Here is a 15,602-nt window from a genome sequence, read left to right as displayed (position 1 = left end):
GCTACCAAAAAAATTCAACATGTTGACAGATTCATCCAGCAGCCATAATCTGTCAACTGAAGTAGCATATTCAGTCCACCAGCCCACAAAAAAAAAATTTCAACAAGTTGCAAATATAATAATTAGTCCCAAGCGCAGCCCGCATGGGATAGGCTACCCAAAAAATAAAATAAAATAAAATAAAATAAAAACAAATCCATTACAATATAAAAAATAAGATTGTCCAATACAACTTTCATCATCTTTCAAACCACATTACAACTTTCATCATCTCCTTCAACTTGAATTCCTGTTAAATAACAAAAAGGCAAAAAAAAAAAAAACAAATAATCAATACTATTAATAAGATGTAAAAAATGTTAACAATTAAAACAAAAAAGATGACAACTAACACAAAAGTGGCACACGACTCATTCGACTCTATCTCATTATCATCATATATAGTCGCATAACCCACCGATTCCAATGTTGAATTTCCTAAAAAGTAAAGAATATAAATTCAATATTAAAATTATTCCATAGTAATATAAAAGTGAATTAATAATATGTAGATTTGATGAAATAATAATATGAGTACCTTTCATCTCTGCACTCCACAACCAAATTTATGCACACATTAATGCTTCTAATGTATTTGGATGAAGTCTACTACGATGTGGACTCACCAACCTTCCACTAGTACTAAATGCTTACTCAGAAGCAACAGTGGATACAGGAATAGCTAAAATATCCCTAGCTATTGCCTGTAAAGTCGGATACTTTGGTCTATTGGCTTTCCACCAATTCAAAACATCAAAACCTAAAGTTCTTGGCAAAACATCATCTTCTAGATAATGGTCCAACTCTGATCTTATATTCTTCATTTTTTTACTTCTCTTCCTACTAATGAACAAGTCATACTCTGAAAGGGTCTCTGTAACAATTTCTGAATGACTAGAAGAGTCACTAACAACATCAGTCTCCTTACCAACTCGATGTTGATACTCTTGCAACAAATCATAACAAATCTAACGAATCCCATCAACTTCATCTTCAGCTTTGTCTCCATAAAGCTTTTCAAAATAAAACTCCAATACACTCATCTTATACCTAGGATCAAGTACAACCGCAACTCCAATAACACTATGTATCACTAACCAATATTTATCAAATTTTTCCACCATTTTTGATGCCATTGTTCTAATCACTTCAATTTCACAAGAGAGCCATTGAGACGATGTCATCCTAATCTCACATAAAGCTGGGAAACAAACATTGGCAGTGGGATACTTAGTACCAGAAAATAACTATGTGATAGAAAAAAATATCTTAAACCTCCCTGTAGACGTCCCCGAACGTCCCGAGAGGACGAGTCCCGTTCTGTTCGTTTTGGGTTCACTACAGTTCAGGACTCTCAAATTGTCACGGTTCTTAATCTGAACCAAAGAGTCCAAATCCGACAAATCGTTTTGAGAAAAACAGATTTTTAGAAAAGAAGTGCCAAACATGGACTGCTTTGCCAGATACAGAGTCGCCACCTAAATATTTTATTTTGGGAAATTTAGGAAACCCTGACTCGGTGCCAAAGGCCACGTGTCCGTCATCACCAAAGTTGCCTCGGTTCGGGAACTTGGGTACGATTGGGAAAGGTCAGCTATGAGCACCCCCTCTCGCCCGATCAAAGATCGGCCTCTACTAACCGTGATATCTTGTTTTGAAAGCATTATGAGTTCCTATTCCGATTATTAGCTTAGAATTACTATGTTATGCGCACAGCAAACAAGTATAGACCAAATCGCCTAAATTGGAACAAAACATTGCATGTTTGTTTTGAAAATGGTTTGCTACTCGTAAGTAGGCTAAAGTGCAAGTTTTGCCACCCTCAAATGGGCTTTAGAAAAGATGGTTTTGCCACTATCTAGTGGGCTTAAAACTCACAGTTTTAATTTATTCCAATTTAGGTAATTCAACCTCCACCCACAGGCATTCAAGCAGTTATATCACATAAGCAAGTAGCCTCATGGTAAGCATGCTGTCATGGCAACACTCACACGCATGCAAGGATGCTAAAACATAAATGCTCACCGAGTACTCCAAGCCAAAATAGAAACTAGTTAGTAATCATATGCATGATCCTAGTTCATGTTAAGATGGCTAATGCAACACATGCAAGATGCAGCTACAATAGGCTCAGCTAATCTATGGATGGCATATGATGATGCTACAACTAACACGTATTCAACTTGGAATTGAAATACAATGCAGTTATATGATGCGCCGAGCCTAGTGCATGCAAGACAAATGTATGGATGCACGCATGCATAGCATAAGGTATGCTAAATCAAATATGACCTAATACTAACCATCAAAAGTAGATAAGTAAAAGAGAGAAAGAAGTGGGGGTTGGAAGGCATGCACCCACACTTATTACACGTTAGCCCTCACTCGGAGGGACCGAAAGAATAATACAATTTAACTAACTAACAAGCTAATTAAATATTACAGACCACCTAATTAATTAAACAAATTAATTAATCTAATTTAAGCAATAAACAGCCTCGGGAAGAGGGTCCAATGCGATGCGTGCTCGATTCCGCTCGGATGTCACTGTCATGCACAAGCTGCCTCTGCTTTGACTGTTCTGCTTCTCTGAAGACTGCACAAGTCCCAGGGTTGCTTTTCTGAGTGCTGTGGAGCACCATCGGCCCTGAGGAATAGTCACCGGCCATGGGGAATGGTCATCGGCCATAAATTAATCCATCGGCCACTTATGGATGGCTGGTCGGCACTGCAGATGGCTGGTCGGCCAAATCTTTCTGCAGAATCCTTGAAGAACCCTTGAGGAACAGCAAGATCAGCCACCTTCCTATGATCAAAACCAGTCCAAAAACTCAAGAACAAACCCTCTAAGCCTCTCAAGGTCGAAGTGTGGTGTAATAGTGTGTGTCTTGGAGCAAAACTAAGGTCAAAACACACTTTTAGGCCACAAAATACACACAAAAGAGAAGAGAGAGGGAAATATAGAGAGAGAGAATGATGTATATCAGAATATATGTATAAGCTCTGGTTTTTTTTCGTTCCAACCCTCAACAATGGAGGAGGGGGGCTCTATATATAGACAAAACAAAGGTTTGAAGCTTCTCAAAGAAGCTAAACAAAAAAATGGGTCAAAGGGGGCAAGGCTTCTTGAGGAAGCTAGGACAGCTGGCAAGCTTCTTGAGGAAGCTTTGACAAAGGGTCAAGCTTCCTCAAGAAGCTTTGACCAAAAAGGGTGCAAAAAGGGCAAAACAGACACATGTATGCCCCGGGGCAGGTTTGGTGCATTCCAGCTGGCACAGCTAGCATGCACCATGCCTGAAAAAGGTAAAAAGGTGCTACCGGCCAGAAAAGGAGGTCACCGGCCAAACAGATGGTCGGCCGGCCATACTGAGTGCCAACCGGCCAATGTTATAATTCACCAATGGCCGGTAGCCTCAAAACATGGCCGGTGGCCTCAAACCAAGGCCGGTGGGTGTCAGGGGTAGCTAACAAGCTACTTCCTACCCTCAGAAGCAAAAACACAAGTGTTTGGTGCAAAACCAAACACAAGTGTTTGGTGCAAAACCAAACACAGAACAGTCGAGTTGAGCGATCCTGAGGCAAGGCGCGTAGCCGAGACCTCCGGGAACTCAAAACGAAACACAAACATGAGTAATCACCGAGTGTTCGAGCGGTGGCGTCCAAGTCTTGAGGACGGTCAAAAATGGGGTGTCTACAGTTGCCCCTCTTTGACAGAACTTGAAAGTCATAACAATGACGGGAGTGATTGTCAAAGCCCAGAGACGATCCATTTTTGATCAGGCCGAAGACTTAGACAAGGCATACAAGCTGCAGATAAAGATATGTGCCCGAGGACAGGGGCAGAATGCAAGACAATGCACCAAGCCGAGCATAACTTATAATCATGCAAAGAAAGTTGTGACGAAGCATAACATGCAACTGTTTTAAGCAAGCATACACAAATCTAACTACATTACATGCAGAAAGGGTGTAAGAGAATTACTGCGATTCTCACTGCGAATACAGTGTGCATGTGTGATAGATACACGAAGCGAACGTGTGATAGATATACAAAGTGAGTAAGCACGTGTGATAGATACACAAAGGGTGAACATAAGGTGTGATAGATGCACTTAGTGAACAGAGTATGATAGATATACTGAAAATGAACACAAAGTGTGATAAATGCACTTAGTGAACAGAGTATGATTTATATACTAAATGTGAACACGAAGTGTGATAGATGCACTTACTGAACAAGTGTGATGGATACACAAAATGTGAACACAAAGTGTGATAGATGCACTTAGTGAACAGAGTATGATAGATATACTGAAAATGAACACAAAGTGTGATAGACGCACTATGTAAACAGAGTATGATGGATACACTAAAGGTGAACACGAAGTGTGATAGATGCACTTAGTGAACAAGTGTGATGGATACACAAAAGGTGAACACGAAGTGTGATAGATGCACTTAGTGAACAGAGTATGATAGATATACTGAAAATGAACACAAAGTGTGATAGATGCACTATGTGAACAGAATATGATTGATATACTAAATGTGAACACGAAGTGTGATAGATGCACTTAGTGAACAAGTGTGATGGATACACAAAAGGTGAACACGAAGTGTGATAGATGCACTTAGTGAACAAGTGTGATGGATACACAAAAGGTGAACACGAAGTGTGATAGATGCACTTAGTGAACAGAGTATGATAGATATACTGAAAATGAACACAAAGTGTGATAGATGCATTATGTGAACAGAGTATGATTGATATGCTAAAAATGAACACAAAGTGTGATAGATGCACTATGTGAACAAATGTGATGGATACACAAAAGGTGAACACGAAGTATGATAGATGCACTTAGTGAACAGAGTATCATAGATATACTGAAAATGAACACAAAGTGTGATAGATGCACTATGTGAACAGAGTATGATTGATATGCTAAAAATGAACACAAAGTGTGATAGATGAACTTAGTGAACAAGTGTGATGGATATACAAAAGGTGAACACGAAGTGTGATAGATGCACTTAGTGAACAAAGTATGATGGATATACTAAATGAATGAAGTGTGATTGATACACTAAACGAGAATGCATGTGATAGATACACATAATGAAAGAAGTGTGATTGATACACTAAGTGAAGAGAGTGTGATTGATACACTAAAATGAAGTATGATTGATACACTAATTGAATGAAGTGAAGTGTGATTGATACACAAAATGAGTGAAGTGTGATTGATACACTAAATGAATGATCTTAAACGGAACTTCTTTGAATGAACCGTACATACAATATCATGCATGAATGAGAAAGAAACTTGATAGGTACAATGCAATACAATGCATGATGTTTAAGGAACGCAATAAACAAGCATAGCAGCGCTTTAGAAAGCACTTCATAGGGTGAGTGGCAATGAACCGCTCTACTCTAATGGGGATCTCCCCTCGTGCTCTTCGAACACTTACCTTCAACTGACAGTACAAAGGCTCTGAAATACTGACAAGGGTTCTTCATGTAGAACACTTTGGATGCCGCCTTTCTTCCTGATCATATTCACAACTTTCCCTATTCTCCAACGGGGTGACAGACTAGGTTGGTTCGGTATCCAGAATTGAGGTGCATACACACTATCTCAACCTATGGGGCTTCCATACAAATTTCAAGCCGGGGACACACCCCTGAGTATTTAAACCAGACTTTAGTCTCGGAAATCCCGAACCTTTGCGTTCTAGGAAACAGCCATTCGAACTCTAGTTTCCACCGTCGCAGTTGGTCTCCTAGGAACTCATTGTGAACACAGCCAAGATGCCTCTGGCAGGGAATGGTATTCAGGGAGAGCACTTTTGGTCGCCATTCTGACTTGAAGCAGACTTGATCTTGAGCTTGAGGTGGAGGCACACTCATACTTCGGAGCATTGGCAAGACCTGAAAAGGTACATCCGGAATACAATCTCGGAACTTGCTGAAGTTGAAACAAACTCAGATACCCGACATTTTCCCTCTTTTCTTTTGCTTTGTAGTCTGGAACCTATATAGCTTTAGATAGGTCCTGGCTTTACTGTTCTAACATGACCTAGGTTGAACCCTGCGGTTTTATAAAAGAACGAATCCTGTTTTGCACAAATGTGGAGAACGGCACGGCACTCGGAGCGCAAAACGATTTTATTTTTGAAATGGAGAGATGAGTTCTTGACCGGGGTATTGAGCCTATGACTGAACAAAGCGCACTACGACTCAACAACGGAAAACAAAAGGTAAACAACCTAAACACAAACACAGACACTCAAAAACGACTCAAGACAAGAATCGAGATAAAACAAAAAGACACGACACTCAGACATGCACAGGGAGCCTGTTTCTCTAGGTATTATTTCCCACCCTTTCTCATTTGTGATTCTTACATCACTCGGCCCTCAAGCTCGGTTTTTCTCTCAAAACCCTTTTCTCGCTTTTCCTCTCAGCGCACATCTCTCTATTCTTTAATCTCTCATTTTTTAGCCCTCCCTAAGGTAGTTGATGGATAAACAAAAATTTGTGGGCTCTTGCCCTTAGCACTCAGCTAGATTCTTCTTTTTCTGCGCACAGCTAGTGAGTTCCTCCCACAGAGGGGTTGTGCTGCAACTAAGCGTGTAGCGAATCTGCGGCTGACATCGGCTGTCGATGCTCTGCCGGGGAGTTTGGACGTGGTTAGATCTGTCCAGATGAGGGAGTGAGATACCTTGCTCCATTCCAGTTCGTACTTCGCACTTGGCTTGATACCTCGCTGCTCGGAGGATATGAGAGCTTTCAGCCCTTTTCTATTAGTTTCCGTTGTGCCCTTCTTGGCAGATAGGGTGCCCTTTCTGACAAGTATGGTGCCATTTCTAGCAAGTGTGTTGACAATGGGGAAAAGACAGAAACACCTGACTCAACTGTGCCCCTAGTTCATCATTTTAACCATTTTTTGTTTTTGGCTTTCTGTTAAAACAATTTTAACCAACATGAGAGTTAGATTAACATGCTTGTTCAATTTTCTGATTTAAAATCATGCAAGTCAGGCTATGAATACTGAAAATTTTCCTTTTTTGGGTCCAAGAAATGGTCTAGTTTTGAAAAATAAAATACTTTTCAAGAAAATTAGTCAACCTCAGTAAAAATTCTCAAAAACTATTTTTGCAAACAGCCACTGCTCAACGAGCACGGAACTTGCTCTTGAGATGCACGACTTCGGACCCATAAACAATGGAAAATTGCCCCTTGTCTTAAGGACGTTACATGGCAACGGAAAGTTGCCCTTGTTTGGATAGCATTGCAGCGCATTATAATCAGTCCTCAAAGTGACGATCACAACCGAACTCTCGGACATAGAAAAGGCAAAGATGATCAAAACCAATACATGCACACAATCGAATTTGAAGTGTTTTATGGTTGGACTTCGGGATGAAGTTGCCTACGTATCCCAAGGATGGGAATCAAGCCTTACATAGTTCGGGGGTTAAGGTACACTTGGGTATTAACCTTTCATTTTTGCGCTCTAACTTTTGCCAAGGCCGCCTTTCCGGGTTTTCAACCTTGCGAGCTCTGTTTTTCTTCTTTTCAATTCTTTTTGTTCTTTTCTTTTCTTTTTCATCTTTTCTTTTCATTTTCTTCATTTTTTTTTCTTTTCTTTTCTCTTCTTTTTCTTTGTTCTTTTTCTTCTTTTTCTTGCTCTAACTTTTGCCTGGGTCGCCCTTCCGGATTTTCGGCCCAGCGAGCCTCTCAAGGGTAAAAGTGTAGCTTTGTCCATGTCAAATGGTTTTAAGATCCTGAAATCATCTAAATCCAGGAGAATGGCTATCGTTCCCTGACGATGTAGAAGTCCATCCAATGGAGGGTGAATTTTCCCCTAGTGTTGTGGATAGGAACTCGGTTATCCTTCAGCAATGTCTTCTTTTTTCCTCCCTTCTGGGGTTTGGCATTCTTGCCGATCTTCATTGATTTGTGGAATGATCCATCTTCGGCTCTTCGAGCACAATCTGGCATCTTTTGCCCCTAGTTCGAGGGGTGCTTCTGATCTAGCTTTGCAAGCTGCTTTTGATGACATCTGATCTTCTTGATCTGACTTCCCTGCCCCTAGTTCGAGGGCTACTTCTGATTCGGCCACACAGGCCTTACATGGTGGTTGACCGTTGAACATTCTAAATCTAAGTTCAAGGTTCAAAAGCAAGGGGTCGAGTCTCGAGGCCGAGAGCGATCCTAAGCTGCACAATCTCAAGAGCGATTCCACACAGGTCTTCGCAGGACTGCGTAAAACATTTTTTTGAAATTTTTTAAGAAAGCAACAAATCGCTCGCGCTGAAGACAGTGTAGAACCTATCTGGATCAAGCCAGGGTCCTTCTCAGTACTTACATTAACAAACATGATCTTATTCATTAAGGGCTTAGCACGCCTCTCTTTCTCTCAATTGATCAAATTTTTGCAAAACCCGAGGAATTCCTTCCTCTTTGTTTTCACTGCAGTGTTAGAAAATTTTTTGAAAAGCGTAGGTCAACGCAACAATTTCAAGGCACAGAAGAGCAGGTGAAAAGTACTTCCGCTTCATTCAAACTTTTTGGCACAACTGGCGCAAAGCAGAAGCAAACACAAGAGTGTGAAAATCACTGCTGTTTCATTCAAAATCTGTTGGCGCAACTGGCCTCCCGGCAGAAACAGACTAAAAAGAAAACGAAAAGACAAACACAAAACAAGCAAGTGATGTCTGAGGTAACACCCCCGAAATCATCAGACTCCAACAAAACAAGACCGACTCGATGCAACAAGACAGACCCTTAATCAAAAAGACTGACTCAAAACAAAGAGACAGACTCAAAACAAAATCACAGAACTGACTCAACACCCAAGTCGGAAGCTACAAAAACCAGCATTCACAAATGCTCAAAATAGTGCGTGCCATACACCACATCTGGAGTAAACTGAGCGCCGCCCGCATGTGGTTCATCCCCTGATCACGTTACATTATCCCCCATAAGTTCACTGATCAAGTGCCGATAGACTTTGCTGAGCTGGTGCGGCGATGACCTTGTTGTCAAACAGATCTTGTACATCATGGCGAAGACGAAAGCAACTGTCGGTCTCATGACCAGTTTGTTGATGGTACGCACAGTACTTAGTCTAGTCATGCTTTGGAGGGAGAGGATCAGGTAAAGGCCGTTGTTCCAATGGTTTCAGATGTCCTTTCCGGATTAAGACCTCTAGAGCCTTTGACAAAGGCATATAAAGTGGGGTAAAAACCCTCTTGACTCGAGGTGGATATTTGGTTTTCTGTGAGCTACTTCAGGACGCACCAGTGAATGGGGTAGCTTTTTTTGATGTGGTGGTGGTGACCATATCCACTTCAGAAGATCTTGCGGTTGCAGCACTGCTTGTGCCTGTATTGTTGTTGCGGTTGAAGGTTCTCTTGGGTTGCTCTTTGTCATTATCAATCAAGCCCTGCTTCAAGGCATCCTCAATCTGTACCCCCATCTCATACAAATCTGAAAAGGTAGGGAAGGGGAGCACGATCATTTTCTGCATCAGTTTGGGTTGGAGGTTACGCACAATCATCCGTATTTGATCCTTGTCAGTGGGCCTAATGGTCATTATTGAGGCCTTGGCCCTCCACCCAGTCACAAAGTCAGAAAAGCTCTCCTTAGGCTCCTGCCTAGTCGTTCCAAGATCACGGGTTATAATCTCGATCTGTGTATTATAGGAGTATTGTGCAACGAAGGCCTCGGTCATCTCATCCCAATTCCGTTTGACATCGTCTTCTAATTTTGCATACCAGATAACGGCCACACCTGACAAGGTCCGGCCGAATAAAGAAAGCTTCTGTGGTCTGGTGAGGCCCATCGGCCTTAGTATGTCTGAAAACAGCCGCAGGTGCACCATGGGATCCCTGGATCCATCAAATCGGTCAATATGTGGCATCTTAAATCTGTCTGGCAGCGTCACGGCTGCGTCGGTGTACCCATCCTCAATGTCCGGGATGGACTTGACGCCCTGAGATTTCTTGAACAGCTTTTCAAGCTTGCTCACCTTCAATGCTGTGGGGTCCACCTCGAACTCAAAGGGAGAATCCAGTAGGTTGGTGGGTGTTTTGGATAATTGGGGTAGGATTGGGGACGGAACCGGTCTTGTCAGAATGTCCGTATCTCCCTGGACATTTGGTACCCCCTCGGGTGCTGGAATTCCTGGTGGGGGAGGGGCTTGGTGCGAAGCAGACGCTCTGGTTTGCTGTTGTATTCAGGTAATTAGCTCTGCCTGTTGTGCCATGACAATGGCCTGCTGTTTGGAAAATTTTGCTTGACGAACAGCGTCCTTCTGCATGGCTTTCATGCTCTCCTGGAGCTGACGCACCATGTCTTCCATCCCTGACATATTGCCCCCTGACATACTGCCCTGATCTAACTGATTTGTCGGTGTATCTATCTCTGTAAAAACAGACATCTCAACCTAACTACACACAGATGAGATAGAAAATGACCGCTGATCCGAAGACTGTTGCACTGATGATCTGTGCCTGATTGGCCCTTTTACCTTGTCTCTAGCAAATGGACACTGATTTCCCTTGAACTGAATCTCTGACCTGACAAAGTCTATCAGCACAGGTCCGATGAACCTCGGGGGATATCGGAGCCTTTTGAAGCTATGGTTCCAAAACTACCCTAGCAAAAGAGAAAACATGCAGCATCTCAGCCTGATTTCACCAAAACAGATATGAGCAGCCGAATAACTATGTTCTCTACTGAATTCTACCCAAAAGTCCGCTTGTAAACTGATACCCTCAGGTGAAACTGATTCCCAGATACTGATACCCACAGGCCTGATACTCAAACTTGCAAACTGATATATGCAATCCTGTAGAGGCCAACTCTAAAGCACATAGCAAATAAATAAGAGCCAAAACACCCCTATGTTGGGGTAGGGTTTCCCTATCCTATTTTGTCAGGAGCTAGGGTTTCACTACATACACAGCGGTTTTCAAACAACCTAACATCGGGTAAGCAACCTGTCCTAGTTTGGAATAGTCACTATAGATTTTGATATGCACTAGGTCGAATGGTCGAAAAGGGTGCCCCAGTAAAACCGGAGTTTGTGTTCCCATACTGTCAGAGCCCACAACCGGTCAGCCTTATGGCATGCTTTGACAAAGTCAAGCCTCCAGCAAACCGTTCAGGAATGGCAGATGGCAAACACGGTGTCCTAGGCGCACCAATGCACATGCAATGCAAAGAGACACATAAATGAAATCAAAATAGGATATCATGAGTTCGAGTCAAGCTCTCTAAAATCCCCAGCGGAGTCGCCAGAAACTGTAGACGTCCCCGAACGCCCTGGGAGGACGAGTCCCGTTTTGTTCGTTTTGGGTTCACTACAGTTTAGGACTCTCAAATTGTCACAGTTCTTAATCTGAACTAATGAGTCCAAATCCGGTAAATCATTTTGAAAAAAACAGATTTTTAGAAAAGAAATGCCAAACATGGACTGCTTTGCCAGATACAGAGTCGCCACCTAAATATTTTATTTTGGGAAATTTAGGAAACCCTGACTCGGTGCCAAAGGCCACGTGTCCGTCATCACCAAAGTTGCCTCGATTCGGGAACTTGGGTACGATTGGGGAAGGTCAGCTATGAGCACCCCCTCTCGCCCGATCAAAGATCGGCCTCTACTAACCGTGATATCTTGTTTTGAAAGCATTATGAGTTCCTATTCCGATTATTAGCTTAGAATTACTATGTTATGCACACAGCAAACAAGTATAGACCAAATCGCCTAAATTGGAACAAAACATTGCATGTTTGTGTTGAAAATGGTTTGCTACTCGTAAGTAGGCTAAAGTGCAAGTTTTGCCACCCTCAAGTGGGCTTTAGAAAAGATGTTTTGCCACTATCTAGTGGGCTTAAAACTCACAGTTTTAATTTATTCCAATTTAGGTAATTCAACCTCCACCCACAAGAATTCAAGCAGTTATATCACATAAGCAAGTAGCCTCATGGTAAGCATGCTGTCATGGCAACACTCACACGCATGCAAGGATGCTAAAACATAAATGCTCACCGAGTACTCCAAGCCAAAACAGAAACTAGTTAGTAATCATATGCATGATCCTAGTTCATGTTAAGATGGCTAATGCAACACATGCAAGATGCAGCTACAATAGGCTCGGCTAATCTATGGATGACATATGATGATGCTACAACTAACATATATTCAACTTGGAATTGAAATACAATGAAGTTAGTATGATGCGCCGAGCCCGGTGCATGCAAGACAAATGTATGGATGCACGCATGCATAGCATAGGGTATGCTAAATCAAATATGACCTAATACTAACCATCAAAAGTAGATAAGTAAAAGAGAGAAAGAAGTGGGGGTTGGAAGACATGCACCCACACTTATTACACGTTAGCCCTCACTCGGATGGACCGAAAGAATAATACAATTTGACTAACTAACAAGCTAATTAAATATTACAGACCACCTAATTAATTAAACAAATTAATTAATCTAATTTAAGCAATAAACAGCCTCGGGAAGAGGGTCCAATGCGATGTGTGCTCGATTCTGCTCAGATGTCACTGTCATGCACAAGCTGCCTCTGCTTTGACTGTTCTGCTTCTCTGAAGACTGCACAAGTCCCAGGGTTGCTTCTCTGAGTGCTGTGGAGCACCACCGGCCGTGAGAAATAGTCACCGGCCATGGGGAATGGTCATCGGCCATAAATTAATCCATCGACCACTTATGGATGGCCGGTCGGCACTGCAGATGGCCGGTCGGCCAAATCTTCCTGCAGAATCCTTGAAGAACCCTTGAGGAACAGCAAGATCAGCCACCTTCCTATGATCAAAACCAGTCCAAAAACTCAAGAACAAACCCTCTAAGCCTCTCAAGGTCGAAGTGTGGTGTAATGGTGTGTGTCTTAGTGCAAAACTAAGGTCAAAACACACTTTTAAGCCACAAAACACACACAAAAGAGGAGAGAGAGGGAAATATAGAGAGAGAGAGAGTGGTGTATATCAAAATATATGTATAAGCTCTGGTTTTTTTTTGTTCCAACCCTTAACAATGGAGGAGGGAGGCTCTATATATAGACAAAACAAAGGTTTGAAGCTTCTCAAAGAAGCTAAACAAAAAAATGGGTCAAAGGGGGCAAAGGGGGCAAGGCTTCCTGAGGAAGCTAGGACAGCTGGCAAGCTTCTTGAGGAAGCTTTGACAAAGGGTCAAGCTTCCTCAAGAATCTTTGACCGAAAAGGGTGCAAAAAGGGCAAAACAGCCACATGTATGCCCCGAGGCAGGTTTGGTGCATTCCAGCTGGCACAGCTGGCATGCACCATGCCTGAAAAAGGTAAAAAGGTGCTACCGGCCAGAAAAGGAGGTCACCGGCAAAACAGATGGCCGGCCGGCCATACTGAGTGCCGACCGGCCAATGGTATAATTCACTAATGGCCGGTAGCCTCAAAACATGGCCGGTGGCCTCAAACCAAGGCCGGTGGGTGTCAGGGGTAGCTAACAAACTACTTCCTACCCTCAGAAGCAAAAACACAAGTGTTTGGTGCAAAACCAAACACAGAACAGTCGAGTTGAGAGATCCTGAGGCAAGGCGCGTAGCCGAGACCTCCGGGAACTCAAAACGAAACACAAACATGAGTAATCACCGAGTGTTCGAGCGGTGACGTCCAAGTCTTGAGGACGGTCAAAAATGGGGTGTCTACACTCCCACTAATCTCTCTAGCAAACTCCCATTCTTCCTCACTTGGCACGGTCTTATATTGGGGCTCTCTATTTTTCAACCGAAAAAAAACATCCTTATACAATAAGGCAGTCTGAAGCATCAAATAGGTTGAATTCCACCTAGTTGCACAATCAAGTCCTAATTTCTTAGTATGTGGATTACGCAATTGATTGACTGTTTCTTCAAATTTTTCTTGCCTTTTTGGTGTTGCTGTCCAATAAGCTACCCTCTCTCGAATTTTCTCCACACCCACTCGTATGACATCCAATCCATCTTTGACAATCAAATTCAAAATATGCGCACAACAATGCATATGAAACAAATTACCACCCAACAAAAGCAAGGTATTACTCAACTTATCCATCAACATAGTAATCATGGCATCATTTGTAGAGCAATTATCAACAGTAACAGTAGAGATTTTTCTATCAATATTCCAATCCATCATACATGCAAGCAAAGTATCACAAAGAACTTCTTTTGTGTGTGGACATGGAACATAAATAAACCTAAAACATAATATAAACAAGTATTAATAATATGCAAATTGAACCGAATAAGATAGAACTGTTAAAATATTTGCAAATTTACAAACTCAATGCAAATTTACCTCAAAATGCGACTTTGCAATGTCCATGAATCATCAATAAAATGTGCAGTGATAGCCATGAATCCTTTCTTTTGATTGCTAGCAGTCCACATATCAGTTGTGATTACCACCCTACTTTTAACATGCTCTACCAAACTCAATGTCTTCACCCTCTCATAATCATAAATTTTTAAAATATCACTCTTTATCGTATTTCGAGAAGGTACTCTAAACAATGGTTGAAGTGCTGTTGAATATCGTTTAAAACCAACATGATCTACGATAGAGAGGGGGTATTCATGCAATATTATGGCATGAGACAACTCTTTCCAAGCAAAATCTTCATCAAAAGTATAAGAATTCATTTTTGGACTCTCTCTATTAAAGTTGTTAGTTAAAACTTTTTGCCTCATGTCCAACACTTTTTTGCTAGTGCAACTCTTAAAGTGATCATGCAAATGCCTAGTTCCATTTTTTGAATCACCTCCAAGATGCTTATTACAATAATCACATATTGCCTTCCACACCCCATTGACTTGTTGTTTCTTAAAGTGTTCCCACACAACACTAGTTTTCCTTTTAGTTTCTCCACTAGTATTAGACTCTTCTTCTAAGTCAATAACATTTTGATTAGAGAGGGGAGAAGGTGAGTTGGTAGGTGAATTGGTAGGTGGCAATGATTGTTGTGATGCCTCACTATCAAATGGTACTTGAGAGTTAACTGGTACTTGAGAGTTAACTTCTAACATTTTTAACCTTTACAAAAATAACATGAAATGAATAACCAAAGGCAGCTCATTATAATGTAAACATTAATCACATCCAAATATCCAAATATCCTAAGAATTCTAATCTTTCAGTGCCTCGGTCTCAAACATTCTTTAAAACCTCACATGTTCATGGTATACATTTTAGACTCATGATATTGCTATGTTCATTGTATAACCAGCATCCAGATTAAACAAGCAACAATTAAACTTGCAGAATTAACAATTATAATCCATGGATGAAACTTTCTACTTGGTACTTGTATAGTGCAAAAAACTAGATACAAACAGAAAACTAATAGCGATGTTCTCTGGCTCTATTCATGGATTAGATATTGTGAACTAAATTGAATTAATACCATGGATTAGATTTTGTGAACTAACAGTCAACTAAGAGTTCCAGTCTAAACCCGAGTTCGTACAAATTACTCAATTTTTATGGAATGTTATTTTTCTTTTCTTTTC

General features: G+C 41.5%; 1 protein-coding gene across 1 annotated transcript; it reads right to left on the bottom strand.

Moving 5' to 3' along the window:
• Positions 1–245: 245 nt before the first annotated feature.
• Positions 246–15,119, bottom strand: LOC145821661 (zinc finger BED domain-containing protein RICESLEEPER 2-like). The gene is made up of 7 exons (XM_082918205.1): positions 14,392–15,119; positions 13,862–14,290; positions 1,013–1,089; positions 694–913; positions 578–586; positions 458–477; positions 246–289 (listed from the first exon to the last, which is right to left on the bottom strand). The coding sequence occupies exons 1-7, from the start codon at positions 15,117–15,119 to the stop codon at positions 246–248; spliced, it is 1,527 nt and encodes a 508-aa protein (XP_082774331.1).
• Between the last annotated feature and the right edge of the window lie 483 nt (positions 15,120–15,602).

The sequence above is a fragment of the Camellia sinensis genome, chromosome 3 (assembly GCF_055761805.1).
Source record: "Camellia sinensis isolate YWXY chromosome 3, ASM5576180v1, whole genome shotgun sequence".
Taxonomy (NCBI): Eukaryota; Viridiplantae; Streptophyta; class Magnoliopsida; order Ericales; family Theaceae; genus Camellia; species Camellia sinensis.
The sequence above is the reverse complement of the archived record's forward strand: the minus strand, read 5'-3'. Positions and strand labels throughout refer to the sequence as shown.